At 43.7% G+C, this 24,710-nt stretch overlaps 1 protein-coding gene across 2 annotated transcripts; it reads left to right on the top strand.

Moving 5' to 3' along the window:
• The first annotated feature begins 2,682 nt into the window (after positions 1-2,682).
• tpcn2 (two pore segment channel 2) lies at positions 2,683-23,194 on the top strand. Of its 2 annotated transcripts, none has more exons than XM_086221825.1 (25): positions 2,683-2,950; positions 8,243-8,298; positions 9,226-9,302; positions 10,253-10,430; positions 10,505-10,621; positions 10,852-10,958; positions 11,749-11,821; positions 13,214-13,313; positions 13,400-13,465; positions 14,764-14,828; positions 14,992-15,083; positions 15,364-15,445; positions 16,163-16,252; positions 16,428-16,475; positions 16,694-16,753; positions 17,341-17,469; positions 18,557-18,606; positions 18,813-18,912; positions 21,091-21,162; positions 21,376-21,449; positions 21,544-21,649; positions 22,056-22,138; positions 22,216-22,297; positions 22,809-22,900; positions 23,025-23,194. In XM_086221825.1, exons 1-25 carry the CDS (start codon positions 2,833-2,835, stop codon positions 23,101-23,103), a joined length of 2,196 nt encoding a protein of 731 aa, XP_086077951.1. In that variant the 5' UTR covers positions 2,683-2,832; the 3' UTR covers positions 23,104-23,194. The 2 variants fall into 2 exon arrangements, with proteins under 2 accessions (XP_086077951.1, XP_086077942.1); XM_086221816.1 differs by having other exon boundaries at positions 2,685-2,950; positions 16,428-16,547.
• Positions 23,195-24,710: the final 1,516 nt, after the last annotated feature.

The following is a 24,710-nucleotide window of genomic DNA, read 5'->3' as shown; positions in this document are numbered from 1 at the left end:
ATGAACCAACACCATTCCTAATAAAGTGAAACACAGATGGCGATAGGAGTATATTAGATTCCTCCTTTGCAGAGTAAAACTGCTTCAGTACAACAAGGCACCAGGAACATTAATACTGCTTGCCCCAGCTACTGAACAGGACGGACAGAAAGATGGAGCAGCCTCCGCAGTGACTTGGGAAATAAACCAGTCTGTTGTGGTAAATTAAGAGTTTAGCCAAAAGGCAAAGCTCTTAATTTACCAGTCAATCTACGTTCCAACCCTCACCTGTGGTCATGAGCTGTAGGTAATGACTGAAAGAACAAGATAGTAATAATAAAAGTGGCCAAAATGAGTTTCCTCTGCAAAGTGGCTGGGCTCTCCCTTAGAGATAGGGTGACAAGCTCGGACAGACTAGAGTACAGCTGCTGCTCCATGTAGAGAGGAGTCAGTTGAGGTGGTTCGGGCATCTGGTGAGGATGCCTCCTGGACGCCTCACTCCAGAAGTTTTCTGGGTATGTCCAACTGGGAGGAGGACTCAGGGGCGACCCAGGACACGCTGGAGGGATTTTATCTCTCAGCTGGCCTGGGAACACCTCAGGATTCCCCTGGAAGATCTGGTGCAAGTGGCTGGGGAGAGGACAGTCTGGGTTTCCTTGCTGAGGATGCTGCCCCCGTGACCCGGACCCGGATAAGCGGAGGACAATGAAAATTCTCTCTCTCTCTACAGATACAAAAAAAAAACAATGGAATGAAACAAATATGGGATAAAATACTAATGTAGAAGAGTAGAAACAACAGACATAGTAGGGTCTTCGCCTGAAGTACCTTCTGGCTCAGGCCCTAAAAATAAGAATAGGACAAAAACACTTAAAAAACACAACATATATAAGTAGGTAGGTAAGATGCAGTGACAAAATGAAAATGATACTGATGATATGGTGGAATAGAACTGTTACTAATAAAAAATAATACAGTATCTAGTTGGGGTGCAACAATACACAAAATTCAAGGTTCGTTTCAAAATTTTAGAGTCACGGTTCGATACAAAATTATGCCTTTTTACTTGTAGTTTATTAAAATTACGAACGGGTAGCACGTCTGTTGTTGTAGTTCCTTGTTTTTGTTTGGTTCCACTATTTTCGCATTGCAGCGATATCGGCGTATTTCCATCACTGTAGTTTATCATTGTGTGACACTTGCGACATACCGTTGTATTTTTGTCCACGACGCGCTTGCCATCAGGATCATACTGAACACGAAACCCAAAGTAGTTCCACACGCTAGATCTGAAGGATGGTGGAGGATCTTCGATGTCAATTGTATTACGAGCATTGGCCATGTTGCAAGGGGCTGGCTTCACACGCAGCTTCTGTCTCAGTAGCTTGTTTGGTCTGAACGCATGTGGGAGGCACTGAAGAAATGGGAGGCACAACTCAGTGAATCTGCGCTCGACACAGGAAGCGTAATCGAGCCCAGTGCCATTGAGCTTTCAGAACAGAACACATCATCAGAAGTTTACAAAATAATACGCGATATGTTATAATAATAAGTGGTACAAAATGGATGGATGGAAATTGATCTGAATCAAGGAGGAGTTTTGGACAGATTCAATTGAAGGTGGCATTCCTTCATCCATGTGGAGATATCAGCCAGACACTCTGATATCCAAGCTGAGACATTTGCACCTTCAGGTGGAAAAACTGCAAAAGCTGAGTGTCGTCAGCATAGTGGTGGTAAGAGAAGCCATGTGAGCCTCTCATTGTGGTGTATAAGGAGAGGAGCAGGGGTACCCCTGTCGATAAGCCATGTGATTCAGACACTTCGCCCCACCATGACATAAGGATCTACCCGTGAGGTAGGACTTCAACCACAACAGGACAGATCCTGATCCTCCATGCTGAGTTCAGAGAGTGTGGAGAGGAGAATTTGATGGTTTACAGTGTCAAAGGCAGTGAACAGGTCCAGCCACAGTAGGACAGAGGACTGACCAGCAGCTCCAGCCTTGTCACAGTGATTCTGTGACTGACAGCAGTGCAGTTTCAGTGGAGGGCTCACACCTAAACCCAGATTGATAGGAGTCAATCAGGTTGTTCTTCTGCAGATGCCCAGAAACTCTGTTGCAGACTGCACGCTAAAGTATTTTGGACAGGAATGGCAGAAGAGAGACAGGCTGTCTGTCTATATATGTTGGCCCTGTGATGGACTGGCCACCTGTCCAGGGTGAACCCTGCCTCATGCCCAGGCTGCTGGGATAGGCTCTGCCCCCCTCCCCCGACCCTTAACAGGATAAGTGGTAGAAAATGGGCGGTGGTATGGATGGTATTACAGTATGTGTCTGCCTTTTTTAAAGAATTGTTTCGTGATGATGATGATGATGACGGAGCAAGAAAATGGCATATTGTTTGAATTGCTGCGATGGTTAAATTAGACAACAACCAAGATGCTGATGTGTTTTTTCTGTTCAAAGGCGCAAAGAGGTTTTACTCATTATAGTTAGAGTTCTTTTTAATGGCTTCCAGGATGCTTGCTCATCTAAGTAGGACGCTGGGGGGCCCACGGCCAGTGCTGCCCTTCTAAACGCCCCTGAGCTGCTGTTACTTCCTCGTTGACGTTATCCGGAGGCTCGTGGCGGGGGGGGGGGGGGGGGTTTGGGTGTAAGGTGACACGAGAGGACAGGAGGGGTGGAGCCAGAAGAACCGGAGACACTTCCTACATCGGGACGAGCTGCTGTCTGAAAGTTGGTAAGTGAGTTTGTGATCAAACGTACGGACACGAATCTGCCTCTGATCTGCGACATTCACTCTGACAGCTGAGAGGCAGCAGGGAGTGGTGGGGGGCCAGAGGTCCTGGATGGAATCGGACAGACTGCTCGACGACAGTGTGAGCGCAGCCTGCGGACATTATGGGTCCGGACGGGGGTCCGCAGGGGCCCAGAGCAGCAGGCGGATGTCATACTCATTGACCGAAGGTTGGTGCAGGGTCGTGGGGGGGCGCAGGTGAGAGGAGGACGTGGATGGGACAGACTAACACTTGGGACCTCTAGTTTTTAGCATTAAAAGTGACACCTTCAAATACTTCACTTCAGAATATAACATGAAGGCTGTCGAAATAAATGTGACAATCTGAAAAGTACCAAAGTACATTAATTGTCAGTCACTATCAGGCTTCAACCAAACAGGGGTTCTAACGAAGAAATACAAGTAATAACCAAAGTTTAAGTATTAGAATTGATAAGACAGATCATGAAAGCAAATATGTGGTATATATCTGTTCATCAGAAGCAATTTTCACCAAAATTTTCAGTATTGATCACTGTAGCATGTGTTAAGTCCAGAGATGTCTGTGTTGTTGTTTCATTTGGAAAGAACATGAGGGTCTGTATCAGGAAGGGTCATGGAGCTGATGAGGCTAGAGCTTTTGGTCCTGATGGACCAGCGTTTCAGCTCTGTGTGCAGGGATGTAGGGGTCACATACACTACAGCCCATCTTCATTGATGGAGGTGGTTCAGTGATCAGATAGTGAGGAGGAAGTGAGGATGGACTCCATGATGCACCATCATCATCAGAGGCCAATCCTCTGCACCAGTGCCAGAGAGCACCACAAGTATGAGGTACTCTTGTTGTCCAACATGAAGTTACCATGTCATGTATTAGGTATGTTTATAGTCCAACAGAAAGTTATCATGTCAGGGATGAGGTATGTTTGAAGTCCAACAAGAAGTTAGCATGTCAGAGATTAGGTGTTTTGTAGACCAACAGGAAGTTAGCATGTCAGAGATTAGGTGTTTTGTAGACCAACAGGAAGTTAGCATGTCAGGGATGAGGTATGTTTGAAGTCCAACAAGAAGTTAGCATGTCAGAGATTAGGTGTTTTGTAGATCAACAGGAAGTTAGCATGTCAGGGATGAGGTACTTTTGCAGTCCAACCGGACCTTAGCATGTCAGGGATGAGGTACTTTTGCAGTCCAACCGGACCTTAGCATGTCAGGGATGAGGTACTTTTGCAGTCCAACCGGACCTTAGCATGTCAGGGATGAGGTATGTTTGCAGTCCAACAAGAAGTTATCTTGTCAGGGATGAGGTATGTTTTAAGTCCTTATACTTCATGGATGCAGAACATGAACACCTCCTCAAGAATGAGCACTCGTGTGCTACTCATTTTCCACCATGGTGTGTGCTGAGGCATGTCTCAGTAGCAAACTGTGTGAAGCCTTGTAAATTGCACCCATGTCAACTGCCACAATGACGCATCAAGTCAGCAGTGTGAGCAGAAGTGAGTCATCATTTGTAATGGCTGCATAGGAAAGATCATTGGTGTGCAGCAATAATCTGGAACTTCTGAATAGTGTGACCTCAAAGTTTAATCAGCAAGCTTTTTTTTTTTCTCAACCTTGCCTACTTCCCTTAAAGCCTCACCCTCTAAGCCTCGGGTGGCCTCTTGCCAGCATGGTTCATAGTGTTCTCCTGAGACACCCTCCGAAAGCTGTTGACACAAGATGCAGAGACAGGGTTGAGTCTGAAAGACTGCAAATGTCTCATGTCCAGCTGCTGAGACTCAGGGATAGCTGTGTTGATGGTGTCAGGACCAGCAGCCTGAGAGGGACCCGACTGCACCAGAGAGACCAGGATGTGTCCACTGCCTCACTCTCAGAAAAGTAGCCTGATAAGATGTGTAAAACCAACAAAAGACCAAGAGAAGTTGGTCTGCCTCTGAGATCTCTGCAAAATTATCACGAACTCTCTACCTGACTTAAATGTTACATCATGAGCACAAAACCTGAAAGAGTAGAGGCAATAATCCTTGTCACCAAATATATTTAAATATTGCACTGGTATGTGCACATGCATGGTGTGGTAGCCTTTGCAAATACGGGCTCAATTAGGTTTTTCTTCTTGTGAGAACATTAAAATTAATAACCAAACTATGTTACCCAGAGCCCCTTATGGCCTCAGCCAGGTTCCTGTATGCTCTGAATGGTAAGCAGTACCACATGATTCTGTATGGGGGGTAAACAGTGAAGGGAGAGGCAATTTGGACATTAACAGTAAAAAAAAAAACGATTCAAATTCACATCACCAAAAGCCCCAGGATCCAGGCAGGAAGAAAAGCTGGATTGAGAGGGAGAGAATGATTGTGGACAAGACTGAAAGTGAGGCAGAGCACAACTTCCTGGAGCTTTATTCCATTTCAAAATTTAGCTCCTACCACAAAAGGTCCATGTGTTCAGACATGAAAGCAGAAACCTCTTTAACATTACTTGAAGGTATTTGATTTTTTTTTCTGTGAAAAAAAAAATCAGTATATACAGAACCACTCTGCATGGTTATAAATATGGTTTCTAATGTGTCTGAAGGAGTCTACAGAGGTTGTGGAGGTCATTAAAGGTGATCAGGCTGGAAAGAGAAGAAACCTGAAGCTTAGTTTAGAATAAGAATACTTTATTTATCTCACACTTGGGAAATTTAAATAGTTACAGCAGCATTTACAGAGAGAATAAGAAAGGTGAATATAAATAACAGGAAAAAATGAGGAAATAAGAAAAACAAAACAAAAATGAATATTAACATTTATATTAGACATAAACAAAAGTATATTTACATGAAGAATGAATAAATAAGAATATTTTATTGCACCATTATTGCACATTGCTGTAAACAGACACACGAATGTCAATGTTCCCAGGGTGTAGTTTTACAGCTTGATGGCTGCAGGCAGGAATGATCTGTGGTGGTGCTCCTTCTTGCACTGAGGGTGCAGCAGACTGGAGCTGAAGGAGCTGCTCAGGGTCTCCACAATGTGATGCAGGGGTTGGGAGGTGTTCATGATGGATGACAGGATGATAGTTGTTGTGTCATGTGACTGTGGTGTTGTTCCTTCATAGGCTAATGTTACCTTTGCACTCCGAACCATTGTATTTTGACTTTTGGAGGAGGAAAGCATGGCGATAATAATTTCCTATTGGACTACTACAGTACCTCATCCCTGCCATGCTAACTTCCAGTTGGACTACCAAAATACCTCATCCCTGAAGTATATGGAGCAAATGTGATGTCACCCTTCCAACACTGATTTTGATTTTCCATGTGTGTGGAGCTTGAGAGGAGTGCTAATGTTTGTCAATCAAAAGGTTGAAGAAGCTTCTATTCCACTCTGTGACTCTAAGTGGAGCCATAGATTCCTAAATAGACTGCTGGATTAAAGAGGGTTTGAAACTAGCGATATACACCATCAACTCATCACATGAGAAGATGTTAACTGTCTCCAAAAAATCTACATAATCAATCTCTTTTTTTAACCATAGATGATGTTGTGCGCTGAAGAGCGAATTGGTCAAAAATAATGATAATCGATAACTATGGATATAATTATTGATTATTAGATAAATTACTAATTAATATTAAATATTAGTTATTCGGGGCACCACCCTGATGAGTTCAGGGAAACTGAAATGTTGACCAAGTTTGGGAAAATTTATCAGTCTCAAACAGAGTTTATCCACTAAACAGTCAATATTCGGTAATATCAAATAATAGGGATAACTCTGATATTCGAAGGGTGAGATCCGAGCACTGGCTATCACTTAGACATGTGACCACACTTTTGTACACAAAAGACACTACGACTTTCCTCTTATAATAAAAGTATTTATTAAACACAATGCATCAATCAATCAGCAACACGTTGGTATAACGGTTCTATCTAACCAACAGATACAAAGTGATAATATGTGTGAGCGTGTATGAGTGAGGGAGCGTGTGTGTGGGTGTGTGTGTGTGAAGGAGAGAAGGAGGAAGGGAGGGTGGAACCTGGTTGCCTAGCAACCAGTGAGCGTCGGCAGCGGCTAACGGTCGAAGCTAGAGAGAGAGAGAGAGAGAGAGAAAGAGAGAAGTAAACCCAAAAAAACGTGTTAACACACTTGTGCAGGATCAATAACATGTAGCACCTTCTTGAAATGTTACATTTATTAACACTAACATTAATAGATACTGTATAATTCTATGTAATAGTATCTGCTAATTACAGGACTACCGTCACATAAATAGAGCATCACACAAACACAACTAAGCTATTTCTCTGCCCAGAAAATGCCTAGTTAAAGGAATCCTTACTTGGTCCGGTGGAGTGGTAAGGGATTCGATCTCCGTTGGTCCAGAGCGCGGATTGGGCTCTGGACCTGGGAACCAGTTCACGTGGGTAGCGTGGCTCAAGACTATGGACAGGGGGGTAGAGATGTCCGCTTGTGGAGTTCTCGCCGTCGCTGTACTGCCAGCTCGATGTCCGAGAGGGCTGAGGAGAGGTCGGATTTTCCTTGACTGGAAGTTTTATATTGTCAGGCGAGTGACAATATAAAACCAGCCAATAGCGGCGCGTCACGCGAACTTCCGGTCAAGCGGGGCGCAAGTTTTGGGGGGGGTCAATGGCCAGAGTGTTCCCCCTTTTTACGACCCTTTGTTTTAAGAGCGTGTGGTCACTCCTAATGCAGGCTTCAGAAAGGGTGTTAGGCCTCAAAGGTCAAAGTCCTTTCTGCAGATGGATTAATTGTCAAATATCTGAATGAATCTGTTCTCCTGGTTGTGTTGGCCCAACAATGTGGTCTGGCCATGAGAGAGAATGCAGCTTGAAGTCAGGTTAACATTGGCGTCAGGAATCAGAGCAGGAAGGTCTGACCAGCATTTTTACTCTACAGTCAGTGGTTGTTACTGGCATCATGGATGTTTTCTGGTTCCTGCCATAGAGGGCTAAGAACATGAGTCTCTCCAGTCTGGGTTGCACCAATAACAAGTTTAGACTGTGTTATCAGTGGGTTACTTGCACACTTACTACATTTTCCTCAGTGTGCTGCTATTTGTAGATATTGATAATCATAATCATCCTCATCATCTGACTGTGTCTCTGTTTCTAGATGTGCGCCCTATTAGTGGGTCAGTTGCAGATACAGCCTCATCCACCTGCGCTGTTTGGGGATTAGGACCTCACTGGAATTTGTGTTACTGAATAATCTGGCCCCTGGTGTTTTAGCAGAGATGGAGACACACCTTAACCATATCATGCCGCTGTGTCCCAGTTTGCCTGAAGGAACACACTTGAAATCCAACCAGTTCCACTGACAACATCTCTTCCAGTTTCCGTTTGCTTTACTAAAATAGCACATTGAGAACTTTCTGTCCTCCTCTTAGTCTCAAAACATTGAGATGATCTTCCTCTTCTGAGTCAAAGGAAGAGTTCAGATGGGGCTGCTACTTGTCTCTCTGTCCACAGGTGATGGAGACCTCTACATCCAACAAGCGGTTGTGTTCATCGAGGACGCCCAGCAGGTAAGACCAGAGCTTTCACTTTCTTGTCTCTATTTTTAAAGCATATGAGTGCTTCAAGGCAGACACAGTGTGGAGGACTTGAGGCCTTCTGTATGTAACTATCCTCCATCTGACAGTCACTATCACGCCTTTTGAGTAAGAAGGTCCAACGTGTATGAAGGTGTGTAGAAATGCACGGGAAGGGAGGCTTTATCTGTACCATAGATTGGTAAGTGAATGTTCACTTGTGTTGTTGATCATGATTTAGTATTGAATATTGAGAGCACCTGCTTCAACAGATCCCTTCAGCTTCTCTGTCCTTCTGCTGGCTCTGCCTTGTATTACCTTTGCTACTAGTGGAAGTTTTCAGGACCACTCCTAAATACAGTGGACATTATCTTGTGACCGGAACAAAGCAGTGCTGGTGTCCTTGCTAGTTTCTGATCATTTATTAGTTGCAAATGGACTTACTCCATATGCACAAGTGTTCGCGTTTTAATGTCAAAAAGAGTCTGTGGTCAGATGACTTGGTGACACATTCCCACAGTGTGGCAAACCATCTTAAAGAGTTTTTTCTTAAAGTATCTATGAAGTGCACTCTGTAGTCCAGCTACAGAGGATTGTAGTTTAATGAGGCCATTGTCAGTTGCAGTGGAGACTGTTTAGTATGGTTGGTTTCTCTCAGCATCACAGTCATCTTCTCTTACTTTCTTAGAAGTTCTACTATCCACCTTTCCTTGACCCCATGACCTTTTCCATCAGGCTGCAGGACAAGAGGGGAGGAAAGGGAGAAAAAGGGGACTTTTTGAATGTACCCTTAAGTCCCCCCTGTGCTTGGGTTGGCTTTACTTTTTGTCTTTGGCGGTCTTTTCACTGGCTCTGTTGCTTTTTACTGCATTGCTGTGTGTCTGAAGTGCTTTGTTTAATAGTGTACTTGTTTGCTCCCAGTATCGCTCCATTAACCACCGTGTGGATGCCAGATCACTGCACCTCTATCGGTGGTACTACTCGAGAATATGTCAGTGGTAAGTTTGTCTCTCTTTATCCCTTTCTCTCTCTCTTTATCTCTGTCCCTCTCTTTTCTTCTGTGTATCTGTCGTCCTCCATTATCTGTCTTTGTCTCTGCCCCGTTCTCCTGCTCTCTTCCCCCCAACCAGTCAAAGCAAGATGGCCGTCCCCATTGAGTCTGGATCTGCTCGATGTTACTGCCTGTTAAAAGGAAGATTTTTGTCGCCGCTGTTGCAGGATGTGCTTGCTCATGGAGAATTGTTGGGTGTAGATTCATTGAAGGAGCGTGGTATTAGACCTGCTCTACCAGTAAAGAGTCATGAGATAACTGTTGTTGTGATTTGGAGCCATACAAATAAAATTAACTTGACTTGACTGGACAAAGTACACTCACTGTTCATTTTATTGATTTCTCTGTAGATTCACTGACCAACAGTCCTAAAGCTCCAGAGAAACAACATACAATAACTGTGACATCTCCTCAAAATATTTGTTAGGCTCAAATTACAACATCAAGATCACATGTGATGTCATAGTAATTGCAAGGTTTCTTGAACTGGCGAAAAAATGATTGCTGCAGGAGAGAACTGCATCTTCTTCATTAGTCTACTGTTGGAACAAACAAAAAAAGTCATTCAATCATTTCACAGTTGTTGAGGAAAACAAGGGTTGTAGTGTGTTTAACATACAATTGGTAGTGAACCAGCCAGTGCATTATAGTTCTCACTCCAGAGCAGAAGGGGCAGCATATTACCAGGAAGTTGGTGTTGAAATGTTCAATACTTTATTCTTTGTGCATCGCTAGTCTGCAGACTCATCTTAACAACACATTCAGACACATTCAGACAGTGAGGGGGAAGCTACAGGAGTAGCCAGGGCTACAGTACCCTTTGACGACCCTACCTACCTTCTGAGTGTCTCCCCCACACCCATCTGCCCACTCACTACCCTGTCTCCAACTGTACAGGGGCTTGGGCCTGACCATTGCAGTGATGTTGTTGCTGGCCTTTGTGGAACGCCCGTCCTCCCTGTCCGTCTCCTCTGACCCCCGGTATCGTTCTCCACCCTGGGAGCCCCTGTGTGGCCTCACTGAGAGCATAGAGATTTTCTGCCTCCTTGTCTTCTCTCTTGATCTTTCTGTGAAGGTAAAAAAGGCAAAACATGTAATGGCATCCCACTAAAGACAGGATGTTACTCAATGGCCCTGGTTTGTCTTCAGAGCTATCTGATTGGCTGGGAAGAGTTCAGGAAGAGCAAATGGCTGATTGGCTACACCGTGGTCATCACAGTCTCCATAATTGACTGGGTGCTGTCTGTCAGCATGGTCTGCGATGAGGTTAGACTTATTAAGCATATTTCTTATTAAACAAACAAATCCTACAATTCTTGTAAAGAAAATGAGTTCTGACTGATCTGTTCCATGCTTCTGCCATGCTGTAAACCACAGAAACACACGCACACACACAGACACACTCTCTCTCTCTGTTTCTGTCTTTCTCTTTATCTCTCTCTCTATTTCAACATGTGAATGTCCAGAGCTGATGTTCTCTTGTCTTCACTGATCAGAGACTTAGAGTACGGAGAATCATCCGCCCGTTCTTCCTCCTCCAAAACTCCTCCCTGATGAAGAAGACTCTCAAGTGCATCAAGAGGACTCTACCAGAAATCGCCAGGTATCACTGTGCTGCCTGTCTGCCATCTCCAGGTGGATTTACATTCTCTCACTCAGATTGTCACTTCTGAGGTCGAATCGCTGACTAGAAGGTGATGCCACGTTGTCACAGCAGTGGAGATGTCTTTGCTATATTTAGTCAACTTTACTAGTCAAAATTAGTTAACGTTACTAGTTTGTGCCACAAATCAACATTAGAAGTTGATGTTTCTAGTTAACATTACAAACTTACAAGTCAACGTTAGTAGTCAATGTTACTTGTCAGAGTTACTAGTCAGTGTTACTAGTCAACCATAGGCATGTTGCTAGTTGAAATGTTCACTGTTGTCAATAGAAATATATACATGGTGCTTTTATTAACATTATATTTTATCATGCATTCTCAGGGAAGTTTAGGTAGGCAAAGCTTTACAAGGCAGTCAGTACTTTGATAAGATTATTTGTTCTCATTGATTTCCTCCAAACCAGATGACCCCCAAAATCTACTGTGTTTTTGTGTAAGTGTTTCTGGCCCTTATGATCTGTTGGTCACTCCCTGGTAACAGAGGAATACTCACTTGGGCCAAAGATGAGCTGATTCCAGTTACAGGTCACTGTAAACCTCACTAATCTTTTTTTTTTTTAGCCATAACACCTGAATTCACACTCTAATTGTTTCACTCTTACGTCTAATAGCGTGAACCAATGAAGTGATGAAATTTTATATGCAAAAAGTCAATGTGACATCATCATGTTCATTAACATTCCCACCAGTCTCAGTTATTGTCCCCTATAACCTCTTCTTCCTGCAGTGTGATCTTGCTGCTGGCTCTTCACCTTTGCCTCTTTACTATGATTGGCATGCTGCTGTTTCCAAAAACAGAGGTGAGTTCAGGATGGGGATGACACACCATGTTTAAGACACACAACTGCTGTACTGCACTGGTAGGACCTGAGCCATCTTAAAGGCTTTGAACCTTGGAACTCTCACACCTGAAACACTGGAGCTGGTTTTTGAGAGCAGATCCTCAGGCCTGTATGCAGGGTTCGAATTAAGGGGGGCCAGTGGGGGCTTGGCTCCCATAGCTAAAGTCTCGGCACCCATAGATAAGACCCCCTGTGGGGGTCTTTTCTATGGGTGCCTTTTTTTGTGTGTGGCGTGACTGTGGTTTTTTTTTTAAATTCTGGTTCCTACTGCCCATAAATTGTTTCATGTGTTTTTACTTTTTTTTTTAAAATTTTAATACAGCACTTAACTTCATAATATCTTCCTTCCCCATTCACTTCCGTTTAGCGCGAGTGTTGCATTCAATGCAATGAAGCTTTATTGACACAATTTGTCAGACCACATTAGCGATCGATAGCGAGTAGACGGAATGCCACCAAAAAGGCCGTGACCAAAACAGACAACAACAAGCCTTGAAAATTTTGGCTTCACAAAAAACATAAAAAGAATAAAAATTAAACAAACAGCATCCAGCACGGCGACAGCTGACGAGACCGGCTGTGGGCTGGGCAACAGTGCTCCTCCTGGACCTGAGAGATCAGACTTAAATAACAACGTTAGCTCGGCTAATTACCAGTGCGACCAATGATGAAGGTCAAAACCTTTTCGGCAAAGATTGATTGATTGATTGAATAGCGGTTTACATAGGAAAAGCTACAGTTTCATCGTGACAGTACTGTACAGGTCACTCACTGGTACACTGGTTTATTTCTTTAATTTATTTTTTAAATTAGATTTTACATTATTTTTTAAATTAAATTATTTTTAAAATTAATTTTTTTTTTATATTAGAGTAGAGTAAGACTGAATAAGGACATCACACAACAGTTAAATCGTGCTGTTAATTTTAAAATAGATATATTCTCTGAAATTGGCTTCAAATGATGACAATTTCGGTAGAAAAAGTGCCAAGTTTTTTAAAAAGGGACCCCAATTTAGGCACCAAATGGGGAGCTATGGGAGCCAAATGGGGAGCTATGGGGGCCAGTTTTTTTGGCAGCCCCCATAGCTCTCTGGGTATAATTCAACCCCTGCCTGTAGGCCTTCTTCCTGTCTGCACTGTGTTCAGTTAGCGATCCATAATCAGTGCCTCTTTCCCATGACACTTTCTATGCTGCACGGTCAACCTCTGGAGTGTCTGATGGTCTTTGTCTCCTCTTGTGTGTGTGTGTGTGTGTGTGTGTGTGTGTGTGTGTGTGTGTGTGTGTGTGTGCGTGTGCGTGTGCGTGTGCGTGTGCGCGTGCGCGTGCGCGTGTGTGTGTGGTGTTCAGGATCCAAAAAAGAATGAGGAGTGGAAGCTGTATTTTAGAAACCTGCCTACATCTCTTACGTCTCTGCTGGTGCTGCTTACAACAGCCAACAACCCAGATGGTACCTTCCCAGTCACATGATTCAACAGTGTTAGTTGTCGCACTGTTTGTCACCTCTTCCTCAACAGTTGTTCTGTCCTTTCACAGTGATGATACCTGCCTACACCCTTAACAGAGGCTATGCCATTTTCTTCATCACCTTCAGTGTAATAGGTGAGCAGCAATTCTGTGTCACTCTAGCTGTGTTCTTGTTACATGAAATGAAGATATTGGAACAAGCGTGACATGAGGCTCCCATTTGATGATGAACCCATATGGCCTGTCATGCCTTCAAACACAATCAAACTAGTTGCTTGACTTGATGGAGCCGAAAACCTACTTGTTACGCTTCATCAATACTAGCCACTGCTCATTAGTGCCCATCACTGCTTCTTTCTACACGTTACTGCTTATTACTCCATCAATACCTTTTACTGCTTGTCACGCGTCATCAAAACTTGTTACTGCTCGTTTCTCTTCATCAGTACATTTAAATGTTTGTTACTGCTCATTAGTCTTCATTGTTACTTTTTAATGCTCATAACTATTTGTCAATACTTGCTATTGTGAATTACAGCTTGTTACTACATGTTACTGATGGTTATTATTTGTAAATATTTATTACTACTTGTAACTGCTCATCACTGCTTGTTATAGCATGTTACTGCTTGTTACTCTTTGTTAATACCTGTTACTGTTTGTCACTGGTTTTTACAGTTCTTTACTGCTTGTCAGTACTTTTTATTGCTCGTCACTGCTCATTAGTGCTCCTCATTACTCATTACTGCTTGTTACTATTTACCAATACTTGTTACTGCTCATTTTACTGCTTGTCATAGCTTGTACTACTCATAAATAATTTTAACTTGCTGTTACAGGTTTTTACTACTCCTAAATACCTGTTACTGCATGTAACTGCTCACACACAATTTTATTTGTAAAGTCACAACAGCCAAGTCACTACAAAAATGTACACCCAACTATTCTCCATGAGCAAGAACATCTGAGACAGCAGAGATGAAAACTTTCCTTTTAGCAGGCAGGAACGTGGAGCAGGTCCAGGCTCAATGGGGACGGATCTCTGCTATGACTAGTTAGGGGGAAAGAAAGAAGGAAAGCGGGGCAGAGACACAGACAGATAATGGAAACAAAACAGATATACAGAAAAAAGAGGGACTGAGATAAAGGACAAAGAGAAAAGAGTGACAGGAAGGGACATGGACAGGCTGGAAGGAGAAAGATGAGTGGAGAGAAAGATAGGGGGACAGAGGACATACAGCAAACAATAACAACAACTAGCTACTAATTCTAACACCGACAGGTTACTCAAGCAATCAATTTCAGCATGATATGAGCAACTATAAGCTAGCTAATACAAATCTTCTTACTGCTTGTTTCTGTCTCTCTGTTTAGTGTTACAATGGTTATAATAGATAGACTCCATGGACATGTGAACCTGTGATTCTCTGCAGGAACCTACTGTCTGATGAACCTCCTGACGGCCATCATCTTTAACCAGTTCAGGGGATATTTGCTGGTGAGTCGTGGAGTTTGTGAAACTAACATGCCAGTGGTGGTATATTGACTATTGTAAACCAGTGGTGAGCCAATCATGTGTACTAAAAAAATCCCTTAGCATTCAGTGTGAGCACATGAGTGCTAAAATGCATTTAAAGAAACAATACAATGTTTGGGTCCAGATGTCAGTCCAAACTTCCATCATCAGGAGGCGACTGGGAATTCGAGCTGCTTTCCAAGTCCTTAGCTGTCAAGGAGCTCAGGGGGCTGCAGAGTAAGCGCGCGCGCACACACACACACACACACACACACACACACACACACACAGTCTTTATTGTGTAATAAACAGGAACAGAAAAAGTTTGACATAATAGAAACATGATTTTAGGGCAAATGTACTGCAGCGGGACAAGGGTCATAGTTGCTGCTGCTCATGGAGGAGGGGGAACAGGAGATGAAGTGAACCTGCCTCCTCACTAACCTGTCCTGGCTTTTAGGTTTCATGGAGTCCTTACAATGGTGAATACCAGCAAACTTTGTGTTTTCTCTGTCAGGGAACTTGTGAACGTGGATTCGGTGCTGCAGGTGCTGTCGAGGGTCCAGATGAAGAGCTACTACAGAGTAGCCATCACTACGGTCAGAGCTGGCGTCCTTTCACTCTGTACACTCATGCTTATCCAAGAACCTGAGAGCAGCAGCTCCCCACACCAGCATCAGTGATTTACCTGGTCAGGCATTTGACAACACAACAACTGGATGCGGTTGTTCACAGGGTGAGGTCTCTAAGGTTGAGAGGTCCCTGTCATGCTGTGTAGCTTACTGTCACAGGGACTGATGGTTTGTTTACCTTTGTTGACCCTGATTAATTGGCAATCCATGTGAGTGGGCAGCGGGGGTCATAGTTGCTGCTGCTCATGGAGGAGGGGGAACAGGAGATAAAGTGAACCTGCCTCCTCACTACCCTGTCCTGGTGAAGCTCCTTGGCATTGGTAAAACAATGAGGTCAAGGACAGAGCAGAACAGTGACTGGGTCAGTGTGGTAAAATGAAATGGTGATGAACAACTGGGTCACTAATCCAATATTGGGTCAAGCACCATAAAACAGTTTGACAGAGGCAGACATCTCAGTGTGCTTTGGTGTGGACAAATTCAGGTTGGGCTCTTGTCCAATAAATGGAGTTGTTACATCAGTAATAAAACTGAGGAACTGACTAGACCCATCAGCTGCATATACACACAGATGTAAGGTACACATATATTTTAAAGGAAATCTCTCTCTCTCTCTCTCTCTCTCTCTCTCTCCCTCTCTTCTCCCTCTCTTCTCCTTCTCTGTTTGGATGTTCATCAAGTCAGGAGGCGCGTCAGTATGAGAGTGTTGGCTTCATGGATACAGAGCAGTTCAGGAAGATATTTGATGAACTGGATAAAGACCGCATCAAGGAGGTAGATCAACACAGAATTGTTTCCTCTATACACAAGTTTATAAGTTTATTCACACTAGAACTGACACATCAGCACTAACTGTCACTGTTGGTTCAGAATTTTGTTTCCTGAGACACTGATGGAAATATTAAATGTCCCGTCTCATATTTCACACCAGTGTATGTGTGTGTCCTAGCACCCTCCCTTGCCCCAGTATGACTCACCACTCCTGCAGAGGCTCCAGGTGATCTTCAGTCATTACTACCTCACTATCTTTGGCAACGTGGTGGCACTTGCCAATGTCTTATGTATATGTGTAAGTAACACAAACACGTGCACATATACACAAACACACAAGTGATAAATTTTACTGTCATCATGCTTCACCTCCACCATGAGTCCTCTACCTGTCCAGCTGGCAAGTGCATGCTCACATGACCTCCTGACCTCTGTGGGTTGCAGACTGTGTTGGTGTTGAGCTCTGAGATGTCCACATCAGAGAGAGACAATCACTACATGGAGGTGAGGCTCAACACACAATTACAGAGGGTCTACATGTGTTTACTGAGGTTGATGATGATGATCTTGTTGGGGACCCTGCAGCTCTTTAATCAGCATTGGGTCACATGACAATGTTGTACACACAGGAACATAAAGCCCAGTAAACATGGTAATTTGTGGCCTTGACACTCGTGTGGTCGAGCTTCAGTATGATGAGCAGTCAGAGTCCCATTAACAGCGATCTACACGGAGGAATGAAAGCTAATCATGTTTGCTGGTAACTTCCATGACTTTCTATCGCTTCATACCCAGACTCAATCGTTGTTGTACCATCTCAGTGCTGCTTTCACCACAACTATTTCTTTACACACCAAGCTGCTACACACCTTTCACTTCTTTCCTGTGGTGACTTTGTTTGTGATTTCAAATCTGTCACACCAAGGCCTGGTCTGCTCTTGTTGGCTTGTCAAAGGGAGTTTAGGGCAGGGGTCCATACCCCCATCACAGGACAGGTTGTACATTTCACTGCTTGAGCAGCTTCTGTAGACTTTGTCTTGTTCTGTAGGTATTAATAAAGTTCATGTTGTCTTCTTCTCATTACCTGTCAGATCATCAACCTGTGCTTCATTGTCTACTACCTGTTTGAGGTGTGCGCCAAGATATTTGCCTTCGGATGGAGAGGCTACCTCTCCTTCAGGAACAATGTCTTTGATGGCTTCCTCACCATCCTGCTGCTGGTAAGTACCACTTACCTCCTATTGGGGGACTCGGCATGCTCCAAATCCCCCGTTCCATATTCCTTTTGGAGTTAATGCCATGATGCCTTTTTGAAGTTCCTTTTTTCCAACACTGAGTCTGACACCATTGTTCAAGTGTTGATCTTGTCAATGTAAAGCTGCTGAGACCACATGGTTATGAAGCCACCAGTTGGGCCGCTGCTCCAAAGGTTACCACAAGGTGTCGCCCTTGACTCCAAGCAGAGCCATATGTAGAGAGAGTTTGGCAAACTCAAATCATGGGCGCCATGTTTGCTACCAACACAAGATGATTCTACAACATAACTATATAGGGCAGATATGCTACATTGATATAAACTGCTTGTCTTCACCATTAATAAGCCTATAAATGTCATTGTCAATGTCTGTCATTATGTAAAGGCCCTCACTTAAATAAACCAGCGTGTACTTAGCTTAAATATCTTAAATGAGCCTGTAGAATGCATTGTAGCCCAATTGCTCAATTAATCACGAAGCTGTGTTACTCGCAAGTCTACTTGTATGTATTCACAGTCCTCACAGGCTCATTCTTATAGCATCACCATGTCTTCACATGTCTGAATCAGGACAACCAGCTAATTAAAATGAAACACTTCTGTGTAATTCAACATAGTAATAGGAAGTTTTTTTGTCAGAGATGGTCTTTCTCCTGCCTGTGAGTCCTTTGCGTCTCTGAAGTGATCACCATGATGACAGTCACACACAGCATCATCTGCATGTGTTCTGTCACAATCTGCTATTTTGATCCTAAATGATGTACTCCATCTTTTTTTAATCATGGAGATAATTACTAACTATTTTCTGCCACTATTTTGTGGATTGAGTGCAGCAGTGGTCCAGTGTAATAGTGAGACTGATCAAAATATGTAAAACATTACACTTGTTTACTGCAGACATCAGAGTTTGTTGGGAAGACCTGCTTCAGGAGTAATGATACTGCAAAGACAGGATGATATTTGGACACACACATGTTCCATGCCATAATATCTTAATATGCAAACATGATTTAAAAAAGCAACATGTATTGAATGAGAGTATTTCCACTCAGGTCTTGCAGATCACCATCTACGCCATGTACCGACTTCCTTATTCTCAATGGTGCGTTTACATTTTCTTTCCTTCATCTGAAGTCAGTCCAAGTTTGTCATTCAAATTATGTTTGAACAGCAGGACTGTATCAGTCTGAGCTCAGGAGGACAGACCACCAAAACTCTTTAGTGCTGACAGTGTGTGTGTGTGTGTGTGTGTGTGTGTGTGTGTGTGTGTGTGTGTGTGTCTGTCTGTCTTTCTGTCTGTCACCCCAGGGAGCCATCCTCAGAGGGTGTCATGTCTCTGTGGGAGATGGTCCGATTTGTCAACATGCTGATCGTCTTCCGCTTCCTGCGCATCATCCCAGATATCAAGGTAGATGGCAGGCAGCTCTTTATTCAGTAAGCCTCATGGGTGCCTCAAATGCTGTGGTTGTATGGAGAGAACATGCAACAACTCAAAGATCGAAATAATCATGGTGTGATGAGAGACAGTCACAGCACTAAACATTGTTGTGCGCTGAAGAGTGAATTGGTCCAAAATAATGATAAGCGATAATTAAATAAATTATTAATTAATATTAAATATTAATTATTCGGGGTACCACCCTGATGAGTTCAGGGAAACTAAACTACGACCAAACTTGTAACAGTTATCAGTCTCTAACAGAGTTTATCCACTAACAGTCAATATTCTGTAACATTAACTACCAAGGGACAGCTCTGATGTTGGAGGAGGAGATCAGAGCACTGCTGTTGCTTAGACACGTGACCACAAGTTCGTACACAAAAGATACTACAACTTCTCTCTTATAATAAAAATGTATTTATTAACACAGTGCATCCATCAATCAGCAACCCGTTGGTATAACGGTTATCTAAACGAAAGACACAAGTGATAATATGTGTGTGTGTGTGTGTGTAAACGTGGGAGTGAGGAAGGGGAGGGGGAGTTAGCGTTGCAGCAGGGTTGACAGCTAGGCTAGTTAGCTGACGCTAGCTAGCCACTAGTTAGTACCGTGGAGGTAGAACTTATGGAATGTTAATAACTAAGCGGAGCGCTTAGCGAGAGAGAGAGAGAGAGAGAGAGAGAGAGAGGACAAAGGAAAACCCAAAAATGTGTGTTAACACACTTGTGCAGTATTAATAAACGGTAACACCTTCTTGAGATGTCCACCCATCGTCATCTTCCACTTATTCCTTACTAGTAAGGGTCGCGGGGGGGCTGGAGCCTATCCCAGCATCTACGGGCGAGAGGCAGGGTTCACCCTGGACAGGTCGCCAGTCCATCACAGGGCCAACACACAGAGACGAACAACCATTCACACTCACATTCATACCTACGGTCAATTTAGAGTATCAATCAGCCTAGTCCCCAAATTGATGTCTTTGGACTGTGGGAGGAAGCTGGAATACCCGGAGAGAACCCACGCAGGCACAGGGAGAACATGCAAACTCACACAGAAAGATCCCGCGCCCGAGCCGGGACTCGAACCCGGAACCTTCTTGCTGTGAGGCCACAGTGCTGATCACTGCACCACCTTGCAGCCCCTTTCTTGAGATGTCACGGTTATTAATAACTAACATCAATAAATAATGTATAATGCTATGTAATTTCTGCTAATTACAGGACTTCCGTCACATAAACAGAGCATTCATAGACATTATACAACACACTAAGCTATTTCTCTGCCCAGAAAATGCCTAGTTAAAGGAATCCTTACTTGACCCGGTGGAGCTGTAAGGTATTCGGTTCCCGTGTTCTGGAGCGCGGTTTGGCTCGACTCGGAGGGCAGCAGAGCAGCGGCGGGCAGCCTTCAGGGTCTGCTGGAGTTACTGGTGGGAAGGATGAAGAAGCTGGGATGAGCTTTCTTTCACCAGGGACCGGTTCACGTGGATTGTGTGGCTCGACGGTGGCTTCTCTGGACGAGTGAACAGAAGGGAGAGAGTTGTCCTTGTGGGGTCTCTGTCGTTGCTGCACTGTACTCGAGGTCCGAGGTGGAGAACCGGAGGGTTGAATCTTCTGAAGACGTTGCAAACCACCCAAGGGAAGAAAACCACTGAGAGAAGAAAATCACAGAGAGAGAGAATCTTCTTCGCGCTGAAGTTGATATGTGGAGGCTGATGATGTCACTTCCTGTGTGATGATACTGGCTCTCAGCCAATAGCATTTGACAGGTTCTTGGATGTGGTCAGTGGCCAGGTTCTCAGAGGGGGGCCAGTGGCCAGAGTCATCACCCCTCTTTTACGATCCTTTGTTCAAGAGCATGTGGTCACTTGAATTCAGGCTTTGTAAAGGGGTGTTAGGCCTCACAGGCCGAAAGCCTTCTTCAGCTGGACTAATTGTCACATCTCTGAATTAATCTCTTGACCTGGTTGAGTTGGCACAACAACATCCAAACCAGTCAGATGATAGCATCATGTCAACAGATATTGACTGGATAGTTTTGGGAAGTGAATAAGGTGTGTCAAAGAGTGTAATAGAAACATGCATGGACACACCGGCAGGATTCATTTCACTTCCTCAACCTCACGCTGGAGTCTCCTTCTGCAGCTGATGGCGCTGGTTGCCAGTACTCTGTTGGACCTGGTGAAGAACCTCCGAGCCTTTGCAGGGATACTCGTGGTGAGTGACATCAGCACACTTCAGCTTTGCGTACCATTTTCAAGTGAAAATCTTTCACTTTGCCATTTCATGCTTTCATCCTAGGTGAATGACTTCATTAACCTCATTCATGACTTGAGATGATGCTCCCATCCTGTATTTTGTCTTTCTGCTGGAAATGAGACCAGTGATGTCATGTAAAGGTTGGATGTTCTGACCATGTGCTTTCTGCAGGTGGTCTACTATGTCTTTGCTGTGTTGGGCATCTGGCTGTTTGAAGGAGCCATCAAACCTCCTCCACAGACAAGGTAGGAGGAACACAGTTCCAGCACTACTGACGGCTTGGTAAAGCTTGTGCTTGGGTAGTGATGGTGTGTGGTTCTGTGTGTATGTGTGTCCCAGTGTGCTGTCCAACACAACCATGGAGAACATCACCTCTAACTTCAGTATGGAATGTGGCACCTATGAACAGCTAGGCTACTGGCCCAACAACTTTGATGACTTTGCTGTGAGTTACATCTTCATCAGTTTACCTACCATCCCAAGGGCTGAATGACACCCAGACACTGGTAGGGGTTGGGGGGGGTGAGATGATGATGAAGATATGAAGATGTTGAGGTGATGTTTGAGGCAGAGGGTGGCTGGTGTGGCGAACAACCAGCCATGAACATCAGACGTTGTAGGTGCATGTATATTGGCAGTGATGATGACTCACTGAGCTTCCTGATGATCCAGGACAGGAAGGGGCTGGTGGGCTGGAGGTGGGATGATGAGGGATGAGAGGCAAGACTTTGACACACAAGAGAAATCTCACAGAAAGTCCAGCATCACTGTATTAAAATGTTTTTTCACTGCAGTGTTTTACCCAAAATCAAAGTGAAGAAGAAGAAACATGTATGTTTACTTGCTATCAGGCATCCATCATTCTACTGTATGATATCATGGTCATCAACAACTGGCAGGCCTTCATGGATGCATACACCAGACACACCACCGGGTAAGAAAAGCATTGTGGTGATGTGGAAGATGATGATGATTACGATGATGATGATGTTGATAATGATATTTTCTCAGGTGGGCAAAGATCTACTTTGTGTGTTGGTGGTTCACCTCATCAGTCATGTGGGTCAACTTGTTTGTGGCGCTCATCTTAGAGGTCAGTTTCACTCTCCAGCACAGTCCCTTGACATGAGTGTGGCAGATGCTTGCTACCTTCCAGACGCTCGCTACAGTGCAGATGCTCTCCACTGTGCAAACGCCTTCCAGATGCTCATATCTACTGAAGCTTGTTGATCAATTTTAACTTAAGTTCCTTTCATATGTCATACATGAATGTGTTTGAGTGTGTGTGTATGTGTCCAAGTACTTGCAAAAGTGGAACAACAAAACATTGGCGGGTGAAGAACAAATATCTCAAACAGAAGTTAGGGACCTTAAAAATGAAGGCTGAAGCCCAAAAGATCAGACAAACTGGAAGACAAGTAAGAGACAAGAGTCAATCATAACAAAATCCAAAACTATAGTGTCATGCATTGCCTCCTGAAGGCCCCGCTGCAGGTGAACTGTTGTGTGCTAAATGTGTGAACGTTCACATAAGAAAAGTAGTCCAAAGAGTCTTCCGGTGCAGCATGACTGAACCCAAACCTTTGCTCCTGGTCTCTTGACAGAACTTCATCTATAAGTGGGACCGCAGTCACAGCTGCTCTGTCACTGACGTGGAGAAGATCAGATACGACACGTCTGTTCAGCTCATGTTCAAGTATGTTGACTCTGTCGACCAATTAGAACAGGAATAAACCCGTAGTGATGTCATCCTGGGATCTCTCTCTCTCTCTCTCTCTCTCTCTCTCTCTATATCTATCTATCTATTTTTCTATCTACAGGGAGCAGATCCAGGAGCCAACAGAAGAGGAACTAATCTGTCAGCTTCACCAGCACCCCCACCTACACTTACACTGGTGACACACACACACACACACACACACACACACACACACACACACACACACACACACACACACACACACACACACACACACACACACACACACAAGCTTCATTACAGTCAACTGTCTGCTGGCATGTTGCAGACTTGTTCCCTGAGTGGTGCCTAGCAGCATTCTAGAGTTGTTTTCATAGTGGAATTTTTCTGGGCCTAGTTCAGACTTACTGCTACTACTTTCTTAGTCGAACTTTCTCATGCTTCAAGGGATCAAGGTCAGACAGGTGCAGAAGAGTCAGTTTCAATGTGGATCACTGGAGACAAGCTGATTTTATTGCAAAGAGGTTATTGTGCTCTCCAGCAGCAGTGACACAAATAAACTGGAGTCTCTCCCAGGAATGAACTGCAGGGTACCCAAAAACATGATATGCCTTTTCATAGCTCTCTTTTTAATACTTGGAGACTCTGGGGAATGTCTTTGCTCTTTTTTTTTTTTTCTCTTCTTTTTGCAGGCGTCTTGGGTAGCCTCTGAATGTAAAACGCTCATTAAACACGGGCCTTTTAATGATTTTTTTTTTTAAAGATGTTCAAGATTATGAACACACAAAATCATCAAACATAATCAAAGGTAATTGCAGCTTATGAATGTTCATTTAATTTGGTATGTGGTTACATGATTGATGTGCTTATTACAAGAAGGTAGAGAGGGTCTCTTTATCTGTCATTTTTAAAATACTACTCCTTGATTTTGTGTTTACAACTAGCTGGCTATATTATTATTATAATATTACTTGCACTCAAGTATTTTGTTCTTCTTTACTTTTACTCTAAATTACAACTGCAGATATTTGCAGTTAGAGCAACATTGTTTGACTAACTGAAATTGCACCTTAGTGCCTTCCTGCACTGTTTCACTTGGGCTGACCCAGGATCAGTGGAACCGTTTCTGTGCCAAGACCTTCAACATAGTCTTGACACATTATTATTATTCCCTGAACTGTTCAGGCACTAATTGTGCTCAGAAACTCTTCCAACTCTTTTGCACTTAAGTCAGGTGTGTGTGGGACTCTCACTTCAGCCACTGAGAAAGCACACAGTGCCAAACTGTTGAATCTCATGTTTATAGCCACACTCACTGTTGCCTGTAATTTGGATTTAAATAGATGAAACATTCTTAAACTGTAGAACCAGTCAGCAAAACCTTGGGATCTTCTTTGTTTTTAAAAATGCAGAAACTTTAGCAGTCAGTATTGGAAGTGTTTCATATGTTTCCAGCCATTGGTGTGACACACATGAACCTGGCCTCAGTTGGTCCTCGTGTCCTGGTGAAGCTCTGTGCAACATTTATCCACTTGGTGGAAACGCAGACCCAAATGTTTCACAAATAAGACCAATTTGAGTCCAGTTTCTAGACATAAAGAACATAAAATTTGAAAAAGGGGCTTCTGACATATTAAAAAGCAGCTAACATCAGCGTGCTGTGCCAATGCCATGATTAAGAGGCTTTTTCACAAAACTGTGAAACATGAAAAACTCAGCACTCTGAACTCCTTTCAGGCTCTAAGAACCATCTGCACTGTCCTTGGCACATACAATTCAAAAACACAAGTTATACAGCGAAAAACTT

Source organism: Aulostomus chinensis, chromosome 2 (genome assembly GCF_037954235.1).
Source record: "Aulostomus chinensis isolate RoL2024-O1b breed Wild chromosome 2, RoL_Achi_v1.0, whole genome shotgun sequence".
In the NCBI taxonomy this organism is placed as follows: Eukaryota; Metazoa; Chordata; class Actinopteri; order Syngnathiformes; family Aulostomidae; genus Aulostomus; species Aulostomus chinensis.
The sequence above is the reverse complement of the archived record's forward strand: the minus strand, read 5'-3'. Positions and strand labels throughout refer to the sequence as shown.